General features: G+C 44.3%; 1 protein-coding gene across 4 annotated transcripts in view; it reads left to right on the top strand.

Annotated features, from left to right (window-relative positions):
• Nucleotides 1–17,591, top strand: part of PRKCE (protein kinase C epsilon) — a 543,399-nt gene that overhangs the window by 193,558 nt on the left and 332,250 nt on the right. For all 4 annotated transcript variants that reach the window (XM_035272648.3, XM_078349415.1, XM_035272650.3 and 1 more), the window contains one exon: nucleotides 4,373–4,436. In XM_035272648.3, the coding sequence (XP_035128539.1) occupies nucleotides 4,373–4,436 (64 nt within the window). The remainder of the gene's footprint in view (nucleotides 1–4,372; nucleotides 4,437–17,591) is intronic.

The raw sequence follows: 17,591 nt of genomic DNA, 5'->3' as shown, positions 1-17,591 counted from the left end.
AGCACTTTGGGAGGCCGAAGCGAGCAGATCACCTGAGATCAGGAGTTTGAGATCAGCCTGACCAACATGGAGAAACTCCGTCTCTACTAAAAATACAAAATTAGCCGGGCGTGGTGGTGCATGCCTGTAATCCCAGCTACTCAGGAGGCTGAAGCAGGAGAATGACTTGAACCCGGGAGGCAGGGACTGAGGTAAACTGAGATCATGCCATTGCACTCCAGCCTGGGCAACAAGAGCAAAACTCCATTTCAAAAAAAAAGAAAGATCATTGGACTGGGAAGCAGAAGACTTGGCTTTTTCATAATAACTGCACCAATGATGACTATTTTGTGTGTGGTGCCTTTGCTAAGCACTGTTCATAGATTATCTCATTTAACCTCACAGAGGCTGCGTTTCACTGACAAGCAGTCTGAGGAGTAGAGAGGGTAGCTGCTTGCTTCAGGCCACGTGGCCACTAAGTTCACTGTTACCCATCACGTGCAGAGTGTCTCCTGGGTGCCAGGTGCTGTGCATGCAGGTTTCATGGAATTTTCATGACAACCCATTTCACAGATAAAGAGGCTGAGAGGCTCAAAAAGAGTAAAGAGCTGCCTGAGGTCACTCAGCTGATACAGGACAAAATGGATTCTGCCCTGGTTTGACACTAAAGGTTGTGTTTGTCTCCCCCAGTTTGACTACCTTGCTTCTGGCCCCTGCTGGCGGGACAGCCAAGGCACTGTAGCATGAAAGAGAATCATAGTCAAAGAAAATAGAAAGAGTAGCTGGGAAGATGTGTCCAGTCAGGGTATAAGGTCCAAGGAGATTTGATAAATTGGGGGTGCATCTGGGAAACTGGGAGGAGCCTGGTGCACAGCAGTGGCTCAGAATAACCCTGGGCATGGCTGGGAGGAGGTAGCGGGCCTGCTTTTGTATCATGAGAGCTGCCTGGTGCCAATGCTGACTGACAGCTTACAGGGTTGCGTGGGGTTGGGCACCTACATTGTACATTATCTGGACTGTGTAATCGTGAACGGAATTTATGATTTAACTAATTTGACAGTGAAGTTGTGCCACACTCTTTACCGTCTTTTATACTTGGTGACCCCTCCAGTCACTGCAGATCCAGCACCTTGGATGGATTTTCAGAGCTTCCTCACTTGGCTGGCTGGGGCTTGGCTGGCGATCTGCGGCCATCTGCTCAGGCTGCAAAGCTCTTTGTTGCTTTTGGCATGTTTAATAGCTTAATTTCTATTTTTCTGTTTGGAAATGCAGTTCACCAGCATCGAGGCTGCAGTGGGTGCTAAAATGGTTTCTGATTGCTATCTTGAATGTTAATATCCGAATACATTTTATCATGAATGACCTGTCCTCCCTGCCACGAGTTCTCACTCCCCTTTTGCAAAGATGGGCATGCTGCCTGCCTGTGGATAGGCCCCGGAGCCCATGTCATTCCTTTGCTCTCTCCCTCCCTGCTTTACACAGATAGCATTGTACTTTGCCAATAAAGTCTGCAGTCGTGGGAAATCTTTGAGTTGAAGGATATGAGAAAGTGTTTCATTTTGCCGGCAGGGTTTACTAGGGATGATCTAATCTCTAAAAGGCATACATTATTTAAATTCCATGCTTTTGGGCAAGAGGGCCACTGATATTTGTGAACTTTGGCAGGGAGAAGATTCTGGTGCGGCTCTGTTCAGTAGAGCCAACTGTGGGTCTTCCTGACTGTCATTCACTGCAGGGGCCGGTGGGGGTCAGCTCTGGCGGTGAGAATTCCGGGGAATGTTTTCTTTACCCAGAAACTTAAAATCACGGACTCTTGGGGAGAAAGGAATGAGAAAAGGCAGCATGTGGAATTCTCAGTTTGTTATTTGGTTCCCATCTGGATTTAAAACTGAAGATCCCAAACTCAGATGAGCAGCTCCCACAGGGTGCCCGAGGGCCAATGCAGGCCTGCTCACGGCACTCCCTCACTCCTGTGCCCACGGAGCACCTCAGCTATCACCAGTGGCCTCTCCCACGGGGCACTGAAGAGTCTTGTGGATGAAAATGAAATTTTGAGGGAAACCTTAAGCTCTCTCAACCATTAGAGGCTGAGGCAGGAGACAAAATGGGGCTGAGGAGTGGCTCTGGGAGCCTCCTGAATTGTGTGTAGGGTGAGACGCTGGGTGAGTCCAGAGAACACCCTTCCAGCTGAATTGCTTTGTCTCATGGGGACATGTGGTGCTCCTGGTATAGCCGCCTTGTCTTTCCTCTCTCCTTGTTCAAATGTCATTCTAGTAGAGATCACATGCCTTCCTTCCTTCCTGGGGATGGAGGCTTGGGAGAGTGAATGAGCCCAGAATAGACCCTGGAAGTTCTGAACACAGAGCCTTTTCCCACCTCCACGGGTGTGCATTGGATGTTTCCTAAGAGGCAGTGACTAAGAACCAGGCGTGCAAATCTGGTTATCTTACCTTCTGTCTAGCAGGGCAGAGAGATAGATGGACAATGTATTACAGCTTAATAGGAGCCATATCAGGGTTCTCTAGAGGGGCAGAACTAATAGGATATATGTATATATTAAGGGGAGTTTATTAGGAAAATTGACTCACAAGGTGAAGTCACAAGGTGAAGTCCCACAATAGGCTGACTGTAAGCTGAGGAGCAAGGAAGCCGGTCCACGTCCCAAAACCTCAAAAGTAGGGAAGCCCACAGTGCAGCCTTCAGACTATGGCTGAAGGCCCAAGAGACCCTGGCAAATCACTGTGTAAGTTCCAAGAGTCCAAAAGCTAAAGAGCTTGGGGTCTGATATTTGAGGGCAGGAAGCATCCAGCACGGGAGAAAGATAAAGGCTGGAAGACTCAGCCAGTCTAGTCCTTCCAATTTCTTCTGCCTGCTTTATTCTAGCCACACTCGCAGCTGATTGGATGGTGCCCACCCAGATTGAGGGTGGGTCTGCCTCTCCCAGTCCGCTGGCTCAAATGTTCATCTCCTTTGGCAACAGCCTCACAGACACACCCAGGAACAATGCTTTGCATCCTTCAGTCCAATCAAGTTGACACTCAATATTAACCATCACAGGAGCCATGAGGAAAATGTGTCTGGTGTATTGTGGGAACACAGATGAGGGGTAATTAATTCTGACTGGGCATATCTGGATAGATTTCAGAGAGGTGATAATTGACCTTGACTTTGAAGGAGGGGGAGATACCCACCAAACTGACTCTTCTGAAGTAATTCTTGCTGAATGCGTGCCTGCTCTTTGCTGGGGATGGTGAAAAAGAGGGGGATAGTGGTTCCTGCCCTTGAGAAATTCACAGCTTGCTGGGGAGAGAGGCTGGCACTCTGAACCAATGAAAGCTCTGTGTAGACAGATGGAATTGTGGAGGCGGAGAGGCTAGCGGGGGACTTGCTGATCCAGGGTTTCCAGAGTTACTACGCTCTCTTATGGAGAGAACATAGTTTCTGTGAGGATAGTTCAGTCCTTGCAAAGATGTCTTTAACTACAAGAGGCCCAGCCCTCTGGCTTTTGCCCTAGCATATTATTTCACCACCCTGGCTCTGCATATTATAAGTAGTTAGCTGGGTTTGAGGTAGGGAGGGAGGAAGGGCGCCTGTGCTGTTTCTCATGCCTTGGCATGCCTTCCCTTTCCTCTTCCCTTTGTTCCAATTTCAGGCTCATCAGATACTTTATCAGTTGTTCTCTGTCCTTCATCATTAAGCTGGATTCAGCATTGTTCTCCATTTTTTAACTCTGCAATGAGATGATAAGCGCTGCAAAGGCAGGAATAGTGTCTTCATGCTTCCCGTATTTCCCCTGGGAGCAGTTTGTGCGCTATCAAGAACATGGGTTTCTCCAGACAGGCTTGGCATTGAACCTCAGCGTTGCCACTTACCTTGGAATTTGGGCACAATTTCCATATCTGTAAAATGGGATAAGATGGGACTTTCTCAACATCAACATAGATGACATTTGATGTCTTTTGATGACATTTGGGGCTGAATGATTCTTTGTTGCAAGGGGTCATCCTATGCACTGTAGAACGTTTAGCAGTATCTCTGGCCTCCACCCACAGCTGCCAGGAGCAGCACTCTTCAATCATGACAAAACTATCTCCAGATGTTTGCCAAGCATCCCCTGTGGAGCAAAATTGCCCCCAGTTGAGAACCACTGGGACGGTGCTACCTATCGGGTACGCATCAGACCTCCCAGGACTGCATCTGGAACACAGTTGGCATTCAGTAAATGTTGATTCTCTTTCGTTCCTGATTCACCTAGCACTCAACACATTGTAGGTTGGTGAATTACATGGAGCTGTGTCTCTAGGTTTTAGCAGTTTGGGGTAGAAATATTGTGGAACTCGCAGGTTGCCCACACAATGCACTAACAAAGTCACTGTCATTTTCTTAATTGCAGATTGATCTGGAGCCAGAAGGAAGAGTGTATGTGATCATCGATCTCTCAGGGTCGTCGGGTGAAGGTAGGAGAGTGTGACCTCTCATCCCTGTTCTCTTCCATTGGCCCTTTGCCTTCTGGGTCTCTTCTTTCCCTCCTTGGCTGGGACACATGATAGTGACATTTAATTAATTGGCATCCTTTAAAGAAAAAGGTTATTTTGAAGATGCTTATGCCTGTGTACCAAAAGGGACCAGCCATCTGTTAACTTTGGTGGAGCAGAGGGAAGATTTTGGACTTACCACGTGAGGCCAATAACCGGGTGTTTCTGCATGCTGTGTGCAAGGCAGGCGGTGGGGCAGCCTCTCCCAGGAGGCTTGCGTGGGGTTTGTGTGTGTGTGTGTGGTGGGAAGGAAGTAAAGCCAGTTGGTCTAACGGCATTCAGAAATGAAACAAATAAGGTGATAAACTTCAGAATCTTCTTTACAGCTTGGATAGAAGTGCGACTTCTTTTACCAGCTCTTTACACAGGCAAAAGCTCTGCTCTTAAAGAGAAATAATGGGGTGAGGGAACATCTGCTCCCCACTGACTGATTAGACAGCGTATTACACCCTCTTCCTCTTACACCCTCTTCTTTCAATACTTTCTTTGCTCACCTAATACACTTAAGACCTTTGAAGGGTTTGCTGGGTGTTGAGGACTGAGCAGTCAAGGGAAGAAGGGAAGCCTAGAAAATAAAACCTTATCCAAATGGGAACAAGGAGATAGCAACCGACATAAGCTCTAAGGAAGATTTGGAATTGGGACCGAAATGTAGTTATTGTGGTCATCTTTGCTCTCCTCCTCCTCCATCTGTGGGCAGGGGGACACAACAGTTGGCTTTAATGCCATGGCAGGGTTATTGGAAGACCATGTGTAGTTCCTCTTGGCAGTGAGAAACCAATGATGTTTGAGGATTGTGTCCCAAAGGGAAAGATGGACACTCAGCTCTCCCAGCTCTCCTGTCTGGAACACTTGGGTCTTTCAGACATCTCCCAGAATACTGGGGAATCACAAGCTTGAAGTCACAGCCCCACACACAGTCTCTAGTTTAAGGCTTAGTGATGGAAGGAAGGATTACATGAACACATTCAAAGGAGTTAGTCAAATGATGTGCTTGACAGTGGTGCCTGATGATTTCCATTCAGCTAATTTATCACCCAATCTCAACAGGTATTCGACATAATTCAATAATTGTGTGTATATGAGGATTATAACAGAATTAAGCCCTCTTTTAATAGATCTCAATTATTTGGCATTGGTTTAAAACTTGAAAAAGCCTTCCAAAATTGGTTGCTTACATTTCCTGCTCTTTATTGCAATTACATTTTGGCATTTCCAACTTCCCTTCTCTGCTCGCAGCTCTGAACAGCCCAGAATAGAACCTGTTGTAGAAGATTTGAGGATTTAACAATAGTTCTGATGAAATATTGAAGACATACAAAAGGGCTTAAAGACAAATTAAATGAGCACCAGGGTACCCACCGCCCAATTAAGAAATAGAGCAAGCAGTGAGGGGAAGCTTTGACCTTGCTTTTAACATAGCAAGTGATCCACATTCAACAGACTTCAGGTTTTGCAGTGTGGCCTCCTGATTCTAGAAACTAGCGAAACATTTGATGGGCAAAATCAATCTCCTTTTTTCCTCACATAATCTGTGTGCAGTATGATAATTAATTAAATATGTATTTCCTGTGCCAAGATGCTGAGCAACCAATGGAGGCTGGGACTATTTTCTTTTTCTTTGACAAGATAAATGACTTGCAAAATTATAGAAGACACCCTTTTTTACATTAAAGGGAAAGAAGATGGACAAATGAATGAATAAATAAATCAGAAGCAACTGATTTTTTTCTGCTTCCTTCTACAGCTTATTGCATGTGAATAGCCAAAGCAGTTTTCACTGGGCTAAATTCTGAGTCTGTTTTTTTTAATCTCTTTCATCTAAAGAAAATAGAGTTTACTTAAGAAATGCTGACACATGCCAGAGTCTGTAAAGTGCTAGCATGTGTTGCTCTGAAGAAAGGAAGACATTTTTCTATTCTTTTTTTTTTTTTAATTGCTGTTCTTGGACTTGGGATCCTTTCTTTGGATGCTGGGTAGGACTTTCAGTAATCCCTTCTGAGAAGCTGCTCTTGCCGTTTGTGTTATATACATCTGTTCTCCCAGTCCTGTTGCTGGGACTGTGAGGGCTCCTAGTCTGGAGGTGGTTTTGGAAGGGTTGGGAGGGCAAGGGGAGGCCCTAGAGAATGAGAAACCACAACATTTCATACCTAAACCATGTGAGATGGGTCTGGGGTGAAGCAAGTTGCCACTACCACACTCCTGGATTTATAGACTGTGGACTTTCACAGATTCTTGTCTAAGTTTTCTTTTCTTTTCTTTCTTTAATGAAAATACCTAACTCTGCCTTCTGGGAAAGGGAGAGAGTTGAAATGGGGCACAGCTGAAGTTTCACCACTCCATTATTCTGCCATCAAGCATCCCTTCAGCTCCCATCTCTCAAATGCTGCAGCCCCATCAATGGAAAAAAATCCATTCATGGGAATTGCACAAAGTTTACAACACATGCAAATTCCAAGGAGCTCAGAGAGAGGTGTGGGGGTGAGATGGTGTGAGTGACTACACCCCCTTCTTCTAGGATGCGCCGAAGGATTCTTTTCCTTGCCCACATGCTGTTAGAAAGCCTGGGCGTTTACGTCTGCTAGAGCTGGAGCTAATGTTGATTTGTAACTAATAAAATTCCACTGCTTGCACATCCTGTGCAGTTCACTATAATGGAATTTGACCAGTGTGTGGTTTGGCTAAACCAGGCAACCTAACCCCAGATGTCGGGGGTGGGGGGGTTAGACTGGATGACAGTTAAGGTCATTTCTGGTCATGTGATTTTATCCTTTGGTACAATTTGAATGGACATCTGTCAGAGCTTTGGCTGAGGGCTGGCTAATATGTACACCAGAAAGGGGTTGAAAGAAATGGACTTGTTTTGATAGGTATGGTGCTAAGCACTTTACCTGCATTATACCACATAGCAAACCTACTCAAAATGCTCTTGTGGGAAGCTCCAGTCTCAGTCCGTGTTTTGCTTATGTTGTAAGTAATAATCACAGGGGTTCTGGTGAGCATGGCACTCTAGGCTCACCAGATGCTTAAATCAAAGCATAATTAGCTCAGGTAGCAGAAGCGTAAATAGCAATGTAATTCTCACCTGTGCAAATGATGGTTTCCTGCTGTGCCCATTTGTTAGTGTTTCTTCTTTTAATATGATGTAATTTGCATATTATTTCTTATTCTTTCTAATAATGTGGCAAAGCCCCATGATTTGCAGGCTTACAGATGAGAGACAGTCGGGGCCTGACCTGGGGACCGATAGGTTCTTCTTCCCATGCCTTCCATTCCAGGTGTTGTGCTCATCTGGGAGAGTTCTTCAATGTCAAGAGCAATGACAAGTAGGCCTCACTGGCATGTTTGGATCACCACCCTGTTTTTCCAACAAAATACAGAGGATACAAAGAAATGTGAATGCTTTTTGCAACACATACAACACAAATCATGCAGTTAAGTCGAGTTCTGGAGGAATTGCATATTGTGGAAGCAGAAGAGCAGGGAGCAGGAGGCACTCCATTTCTTTCTGCAGCCACGGGCTGAAAGTGGTCAGTCTCCTCCCTGGGACTCCACAGATAGTGGAGAAAGAGCATAGTCTTAGGAGTCCCTCAGACCTGGATTGAAATCCTGGCCCTAGTGTTCATTAGCTTAGAACCTCAGATTTCTCACCTACAACATGGGGATAATAGTACCTAAGGTAGGTGCTGGGCTAGGATTGTCACAGGAATAGTGCTTTGGTACAGTGCCCTTGCATGCAAGAGATGCTCAGTAAATATCCCGAAGCCTTGGAGACCTGAGGGCAGAGAAGTCGGCCTGCCTCTACCCAGTGCCCATGAGGAGCATCAGGCAGGGTATTCAGGGAAACTGTTGAGGGAAGGTTTCTGACGCTGAGGTGGGACATGTTCACAAGGGCCAAGAACAGAGCAAGGTACCAAAGAGGCGACTTCAGAGAGTAATCTATGTGGAAGGGACTGTGATATTGCTTTCTGCAGAGTTCATATCTTGCCTCTGTTTTTCCTATTCTCACTCTTTATTCCTCATCCTTTCCCAAAAGAGTAATTCCTGGAAGGACATTCTCTAGCATCCTTGAGCCACTCATTTGCATTCCATGGCCCTTGATGCCAGAGGCTTCTTGTCAGAGCCTGGGCTTGTCCCGTCCCTGCTCAGTGTGGACTACAACATGTGGTCCCCATCCTCTCACCAGCCCTTGGGTAAAAGCCCTTTAAATATTTGAAGAAAGTTATTCAATATCTCTTTTTTCAGGCTGAATCAATCAAATCCCTTAACCTTTCAGAAGGGATATTTTAGAAATCTTAACTCATCTTTGCACACTCTTCTGGACTTTTTTCAAGTTGCACACACAGACATGATCAAACCAGCTTTGTTTGGTTCTGAAATAATAACACGTGTGTAGAGCGCTTAGCTTTACCAAGTGCCCGGCAGTATTACCTCCATGGGGGAGATGGTGAAATTGAGAGGTCAGATGATGTGCTCCAGGCCAAAAGGTTGATTTTGAGGCTCTGCTGGGTCCAGACCCCAGACCACAATCCAGATCCTGCTTCCAATCATGGCCCCAGTAATGAGTTTGCCACATGGCAGTGATTCCATCCCTCGCCCGATCTTTTTATTTTAGTTCTTTTCTTCAGAAAGCTTTTATAGAAATGTAAAGCCAAGGTTCTTAGTTTTGAGTCCAAAGGTGACCCAGAGAGTCTCTTTCACAATTAAGTGGATCTCTTTTCCACTGTGTTAGAAATAAGAGCTCTCTTGGTCCGAGCTCAAGGTTGGATCCTTCTCAGGTTGTCTGTAATGTGGATCCATAGCTAAGTCTTGGTCTGAAACTAGACCAGACTCAAATCCCAGCAGGTTAGTCATCTTTCCTGCTGACCTGCCCTCCTTGTTAGAGACGTTAGTTTTTGTACTTGAAGACTCTGCATCCATAGCAGGCATTAGAGCGGTACCTCCAGGGCTGAAATCGAAGTGAAAGGGGTTTTCTCTTGAAACTCTGTGTTAGCCAGTAAGCAGGATACATATCGATAGGTTCTCTCAGATTTGAGTCCCACTGGAGCTTCAGTTCATAAGAATTCTACCTCTTTCCTTCTAAATTCTACATTAATAATCCAATGTCCTAGTTAGTTGAGAATTAAAAAGAACCATTCATTCATATGACCAAGAGTTACTAATGCATTGTTTTTTTTCCTTTTTTGAGATGGAGTCTTGTTCTGTTGCCCAGGCTGGAGTGTAGTGGCACAATCTTGGCTCACTGCAACCTCCGCCTCCTGGGTTCAAGTGATTCTCCTGCCTCAGCCTCCAGAGTAGCCAGGGCTACAGGTGGACACCACCACACTTGGCTAATTTTTGTATTTTTAGTAGAGATGGGGTTTTGCCATGTTGACCAGGCTGGTCTCGAACTCCTGACTTCATGTGATCCACCAACCTTGGCCTTCCAAAGTGCTGGGATTACAGGCATGAGCCATCGTGTCCGGCCTACCAATGCATTTCAACAAATGTGCCCAGCTTAGTGGCTGTGCTGAATTTGGGGAATGGACAGTGGAGAGGGAAGTAGAAAATGGGAGACTGCATTCACAAGAAGTGTAAAAACCCTTTGCCTTCAAGGAGTTTGCAATTCAGTTAGGCATCCAAGACTTGCAGGGTGAAAGTATTAGAGAATAATGCGAGGCATTATGTTTGATTAGGTGTTACCAAGAGTTCTCCAGAAAGAGTAAGTCAGGACCTGAATAACCCAGGAAAACTTAAAAGAGGCAAGGCTTGGGATGGAAAGGAAAAGATAGGCAGGCTGGATTGGCAGGGAAGAAGTGGAGAGACCGTTGTTAGCAGAAGGAATGTGTCATCATTATCAAAGACAGCTTTGAAGCTCTTATTTTTGGAGATGGCTGGATAGACAGGGTAAGTTAAATAGATGCAGCGTGAGCTCTCTAGGAGCATCCAAGCAAAGGCAGTCATCATTGTTGCAGGCAGAAATTTTCATGCTACGCAAACAAGAAAATGAAATGCCTTAAATGATTAAACTATGTTTGAAGATTGAAGGCAGTTTTTTTTCTGGGTGTGATTTCTGGGTCCAGTCTCTCTCTCACCATGACCTACAATGGGAAAGAGTATTCTAGGTCAAGTTTGGTCAAGTCTGGGACACTGGGCAGAGCACATGTTATAACTATGACACTGAGGCGTTTACAAAATAAAGCCCAGCTGCCGGCATCCCATCGTGGTCTTTGTGGTCTTTTTTCTCACTTAGCAACTTCATAGAGCCCCATAGCAATCACTCTACCATCCTCAGCATTCTCTTCCTCTCCAGCCTTTCGAAGGTGCCCCAAAATCAAGCCCAGATACTCCCACGTTTTCTCTTTTCAAGTTCTGTTCAGTCTTTAGTAAGAAATGTCACTTCAGAGGTTAAGGAGAGCCTCCAGCTTCCCAAATAGGGGGCCTCAAAGCCAGATACCAGCTCCAAGGTGCTGATCAGGCTCCCTCGCATGTCATGCCTTAGGCAATGAGATCCCGATTCTGTTTACCACACAGACTCCCTAGACATGCGTGGACGTGTCAGATCCCCTAGCAGTGCATGGAGTCCAGAAAACAACAAAATAACAAAATCCAGATGTTCGACAACATTGATCTTACAATACGCACCCCACATTACCACACCCCACCCCGGCATAACTTCTTGCTGTGGCTGATTCTCAGACCCTAGGAGCAAGCCCCTGTGTCTTAGGACTTTTGGCTCTGTTTTTGGTTCTAATGGAATAAATGTTTGTTCTTAGAAGTGACTATATGCACCAGATGAGACAAAGGGGATCAGCTGGAAAACAGTGAGCACCAAGCCCCCATCAAGAAGTTTATAATGTCACAAAGAGACATCGCTAAGATGCTTGATGAGACATAAGCCAAGAAACCCTCATTTCCTTCCAAATAGCCTCTAGATGCACAGCAGTTCCTCTGAAATGAATCATCCATGGTTAACACCAGCAAATGCCAACCATTAGCAGATGAGAAACAGAACTGAATCCTGAGTGTTTGGAAAGCAGAGCTCTTTTGATCACTACTGGAGCCTCCTTCCCCTCTGCCATTACGGGAGCATAGCTATGTATTTCCTTTTGACTTGTGTGTCTTCTTACTAATAAAGAAATAGAAGGAGGAACAGTCATGTTGAAGAAACAAGCTTATAGGAAAGGTGGGTTCCTAATAGATGCTTGCTCAAGAAGTGGGTCCCACATGACCTCTAGTTCTATGTTTGTTGTCTTGCTATGTATCGTTTCTGTGTCCCATAAAGAAGATTGTTTCCGGAAATTCCTGTTTGAGCTCAGATCATACTGGCTCAAAATGGCCTCTAATTTAATTATTTATTGTTGTTGATGTCCTCATGATTTGGCTTAACAGAAAGGGTATTTCCATTCATTTAGCCTAATTTAGAATTGTTTGTCTTTCAGGACCAATTACTTTATTCTTTTATCCAGTTGAAAATGGCCAGTGCTAACAGATTTATTGATTTTCCTTATTACCTGGCTTTGTTGAAACATGCACGTTTTCACAATCAAGTGCATTCACCATCTTTAATCGAGCTGTTGACACTGGGGCTTTTATCTTCCTCCTTTATTTAAACCTTTGGTGTGAGCTCCTAGGGGTCAGGGTTGGGGTGTACATGTGCCCACGTGCACACAGGTGAGAATGAATGTCTCTGAATCACCTATTCTGTGTCCCCCTCATCCTCAGTTTCTTCAGTTGGAAGCATTATTTATTTGCTTATCTAATATATACAAGGTCCTGGAGATGTATTGCTAATGAGCACAGTGCCTGCTGTCAGGAAGCTCATGCTCTGATGGAAGGAGGCAAGCAATAGACCAGTAAGCACAACGTGTGTTTTAGCTGTTGGGTAGCTACTGGTAGGGCAGGATGCTGTGGGACCACTGAGGGGCCTCCCTTCTATTTGAGGGCTCTGCTGTGAGTAGGCAGTCTGTAAATGACAGCCACAAACACTTCCACGTGATCGCTCATCCACACGGCAACCCTGAAATGCAGGTACTACCAGTTATCCTCTTTCCTTGGTTGAGGAAATAGTGCCACTACCCACTGAAGATTCATTTGAACAGGCAATAAAGAGGGACTAGGACTTGATTGACCAAAACTTGAACTTTTCAGGAAGACATGTGAGTATCCATTCACTCATTCAACATATGGCTGTTGGGCATTTTCTGTATACTAGTTACATTCTCAGGACTGGGGACACAGAAGTGAATAATAGAAACAGAAATTCCTGCCCTCATTGGGCTTACATTCAAGTAGATATGCTTGTGTGTGTTTGGGAGGGGTATGTGTATGTCTGTGTGTGTGTCTGTAGGCTTCTTCACAAGGATACATAACACACTGAGAACAAATGGCTGTCTCTGGGGAGAGGAAAGGGAAAATTTGGAAAGGAGGAGACATTTCTTGTCAAGCCTATTATTTTGTTTTGTTTTCCCATGTATGTGCATGAGCTATTAATATTTTTTTAATTACTTAGAAATTTTGAAAAAAAAAAAAAAAAAAAAAAAGAATTATACAGAAATGTGACCATTCCCAGAAGAGTGACTCACTAAATCCATAGGACACCATGTCTAAGGACAGGGAACTCCACGGATAATGTTCTCCATTCATTTATTGCTTGACAGACACCTCTAATGTATAAAGGGATATGCTGAAATTTGGGATTCCCTTGGGCTTTACCTGTCACTGAGGACTGCCATGGAGAGGCAGGTGAGCCAGGTGGCCTGGGCTCCCACAGAGTGGGTGATGCAAGACCCCCTCAGAACAGTAACTCCAGGAGCCACTTGCCTCTGTCTGCCAGCCCTGCCTGCATCTTACTGAACAGACAATCCCACTGTGGCATTTCTGATGGCAGCATTTTCCAGCATTTAGCATCTGCTGGTACTTGTCCCAAACTTGGTCATCTCCCCAGAGTGCTTTCATTAGCTCTGCCCTTCTACCCAGCTAAGTAGGGCAAGCCAGCTGCCGATGGGTCATACCTACTTTCCAGGCATTCAAGTTTGTGTGTCTCATGACATTGAAAATAATGGTGATGTTTAGTTAAAAGGGAGATATGTTCTCTCCAACAAAAACACGTGACCTCCACTATTAGCCAAGTGTGAATTTGTTTCAAACTGTTTAAAAAAGTTAACTCAAGGGAAGTTAAATTTACTTTCAGGTATATCCATGTGTTATTGGAATCTGCATTTTTGTTCCTGCTTCATAATTAGTTAATTACTTGATTGACCGATTCATTCAACAGATGTATACTGAGAGTCTATTGCCTGCCCAGGCATCGTGCTAAGAGCTAAAGAAGCAAAGGTGAAAAAGACACAGGTCTTGCCCTCTAGGAGCTCCTCCAGCCAGGAGATGTCTGACAAGTCATTTAGTCTACTTGGGGCCCACTGGACTGCCCTGTACACAGAGAGAGGTGGCTCTAAGGGCTTCTTCTAGTTCTATAGTTCTGAGTCAAAACCAAGAGAGGTTTGCATACAGCTGGGCACCTGAAAGGGGGAAGTGGGAGATAATAAAAATGTTCCAGCCAGATCTCTAGGCAGAAATTATTTTATTTAAGCCTAAATGGATCTGCCAGCTAGGTTTTATCATCCCTTTTTACATGTTGGAAAAATGAGGCTTAAAGAGCTTAAGAATGTGAATTACCTGGGATCCTGTGAAAATGCAGATTCTGACTCAGGGGGCCCAGGATGGGTGCTGAGATTCTGCATTGCTAACCAGTTCCCAGGAGAGGCCCTGCTGCTGATCCCTGAACCACACTAGGAGTAGCGGGATACTGTAAGCCTTGAGATCTTCCACCTCTGAACCACGCCAGCAGGCTCCAATTCCTACTTGATGGAAAATGAACAGGGAAATGTGAAGATTTTTTCTCTTCCTCAAGTCCCAATCATTTAGTCCTTCTCAAAATCGATACCTTTGAATCCTTTCTGTTTAGAATGTTCTCTCTCCCCATTCTCCTTGCTTCTGGGGAAAGGGGTTGAGAAGGCATCAGTGTTGTTTGGGAGCTGGGAAATGCCAGGCCTTGGTTTTTTCATTCTGGCTTTCATAGTTTGCAGAAGGTCAAAATGGACACAACATCAGTGTTCTTCCAAGATGGGAACAAGAAACAATTATACCAGGAAAACAAAGCACTAAGTAACGCTTTTAAAAGCAACCAGTCGAAATATTGAATTTTTTTGTTTTTGTGTTTGTTTTTCTATAAATATCCTGAAGTATTGAGTGGTGCCTGAATTTGATCCCATTGTGCTAATTTTCTCCGGGCTTTAATTAAAATAACTCACCCAGGGACCTTGCTAGAGCTTACCTCTATGTGATCCCCCCGAGGTAGGCAGGTCACACCTGCTTTCTATGGAAGGGGAAATGCAGAGCATCCTCGATTAGGTGCTGCGTGTGCAGTAGGGGCATAATTTTTACTTGCTGTATAAATGAATGCATGACTAAATGAAAACAGGAAAAACTGTCACTTTCAGAGGAAACTATTGAAATAAACAAGGTGTTTGGACTGACTTTGCTTTGGATAATCGGTTGTTTCATATTCTACTATACAATCAATTTCACGAGTGGGCATGGATATGAATGTTTAAGCTTTCTGTACCAGATACTTATTAGGGACTTTCCATGGCCACTCAGGGCCTGCATGCACATCAAGTCCCAAGTTATAAAACCCTGTCCCCTCCCTGTTTATTTAGCTACTTCTTTATTCTCAAGTTTGCCACCTCCTGGGAGCATTCCCACACACTGGCCCACCCCACCATCATCCCCTGGTTCATGACACTGGATTTGCCCCCATGCTTCTCTTTGTCTTTCTATACAACCGTGTGCTCACATATTTGTATTGTATCTATAATTGAAGTCCAGGTTGTGCCCTGCTTACCCCATCTAAGGGCACAAGCCATTCAAGGCAGAGGTTCCTGTACTGGACTCCAGAGCTGAGAGCTGGCTGGGTGCAGTGTGGCTCCCTGCTGGCTTTGTGATGTGGCAGTGCTGAGCCAGGAGCACCATCCTACCATTCTGACTACACAAAACAAGTCTGGGGACAAGGACTGTCTCTACATGAGTCCTCTTGGTCCAGTGGGGAACCAGACCTAGAGACAGACCACCAAAAGCCAGTGTGAAACAGGTTACCACAGAGAGGCGCAGATGATGTCTATGGGGGTCTTGCTTATTCCAGGGCCTCAATAGCACTGGGCAGAAGGCCCCCAACTCATTATGCTGAATTAGCATTAGGTGGCTTTATAATGACATACAGTGGGAGGAATCCTTGTATTGAAACAGGAAGCTTGGATTCTATTCCTGGCTGCTACTAACCAGGCTATTGAAGGTAAACAAATCGTTGGGTATTCCTGACTTTCAACAGGATAGCAAGGGGAGCATTAAGATGCCATGATTCAGCCAATGCTCAGAATTTTGAATTCTCAGATTGAAGACTTTCTGAATACAGGGGTGAGTCCATGAGCAAGTTTCCTAATCTCTCTTTACACTCACCACCAGAGAGCCAGACCCAGTTACTCTTGGCCAAAGAACAGGAGCCTTAATATTAATAGTAGATGAGACCTGGTAGGTGTCTTAGAAACGTAAAGTGTGGCCAAGTGGAATAGAAAGAGAACTTATTCTGTGGCTCCTCTGGCAGCTTTGGGATGACAAGGGTTACGGGAGTTATAGGGAGGCAGGTTTAAGCTTAGTTTAATGTATGGAAAAAGCCTCCAATAAGCAGAGCTCACCAGTAGTTCAATACACTTGAAGTAGGGAGCTCTCCATCTCTGGAGGTATTCAAGGAGAGACCAAAGGAGCATTTTGAAATATCGTAGAACAAATTCATATATTAGCTGGAGGGCTGTATTGGATAATTACAGTTCTTTTTCTGGTTTTGATGAACCAGTGTTTCCACTGGTTCTATTACAAGACTATTCTTCTAATGGTCTTTTGAAGATCTGAATGTAAGAAATAACTTCCATAAATATATACAAGTGGAGTCTAGGAAGGCAATGTTTATTTTATTTTTAAAAATCAAAGGCTTACACTGTAAGAAGGTAGAGAAAAAGAGTGTATGAAATAAAGAGAAAAGGGAAGAAGTTGGACAGTAGCAGGCATTTACAGAACAGTTAAAAATCTTGAAAATTTAGGCAAAAATCGAAATATTAAAATTTGAACCTCATTCCCAAAGAACTAGGGAAGCTCCCTATTTAAATGAACCCCAAATTTTGTGAACCCTTCCTAAGAAGAGATTTTACAAGTGAAAAAGTCTGTAACATCAGGATTTGCTGCTTATTGTCTCTCTCGTGTGGCTGCACATGTGGAGTTTGTTAAAATGCAGTGCATTGGTGTGTATTTGGGAACAGATCCATCTGGGAGAAAGGGAAATGGCAACAAAAGCCCTTGATTTTAGGGGAAGCATCCTTTCATCGTGCTTGCTTCGTGTATCCTGAGAAGTAAAGATTTTCTCCTTAGACTTAGGAGAGTATTGTCTGGAAGCCAGAGGAGTGGAAAGAGACTGGGGTTTTTCTTTCAGAAGAATTTAGCTTCCTAACTTGAGAAGGCATTTTGTTTTAGGTAGAAGGCTTCTCACTGCAGTGGGTGACATATTATTATAAATGGGCTGTACACAATGATTTGCTCCTGTGAGGTGGGGCACAGTAAGCCTGCTGACCGCTGCCCCTAACACTGACCTACCTTCTTTTGCTTGAGATTTTGCCTTCAGGGCTTTCACGATGATGGTGGTTTAAAGTCTCCATGTGCATTAAAAGGCCAACCCTCCCTTCCTCAACAAACAAAAACAAAACTCTTATAGAAAGATGGAATCCTCAGCCTTTATTTCTTTCTTTAAAAAAATTTTTAAAAGTCTATAATTGATATGTAATAATTGTACATATTTCTGGGATACAATATATTGTGTATATTTCAAGGTAAGTGTACATAGTATAGTGACCACATCAAGGTAATTGTCATATCCCCCTCTCTAAGCATTTATCCTTTATTTCTTTCTTTCCTTCTTTCTTTCTTTCTTTCTCTCTCTCTCTTTCTTTCTTTCTTTTTTCTTTCTTTCTTCCCTTCCTTCCTTCCTTCCTTCCT

This window comes from Callithrix jacchus, chromosome 14 (assembly GCF_049354715.1).
Source record: "Callithrix jacchus isolate 240 chromosome 14, calJac240_pri, whole genome shotgun sequence".
Classification (NCBI taxonomy): domain Eukaryota; kingdom Metazoa; phylum Chordata; class Mammalia; order Primates; family Cebidae; genus Callithrix; species Callithrix jacchus.
Note: the sequence above shows the minus strand (reverse complement) of the source record. Positions and strands in the feature narration are given on the sequence as shown.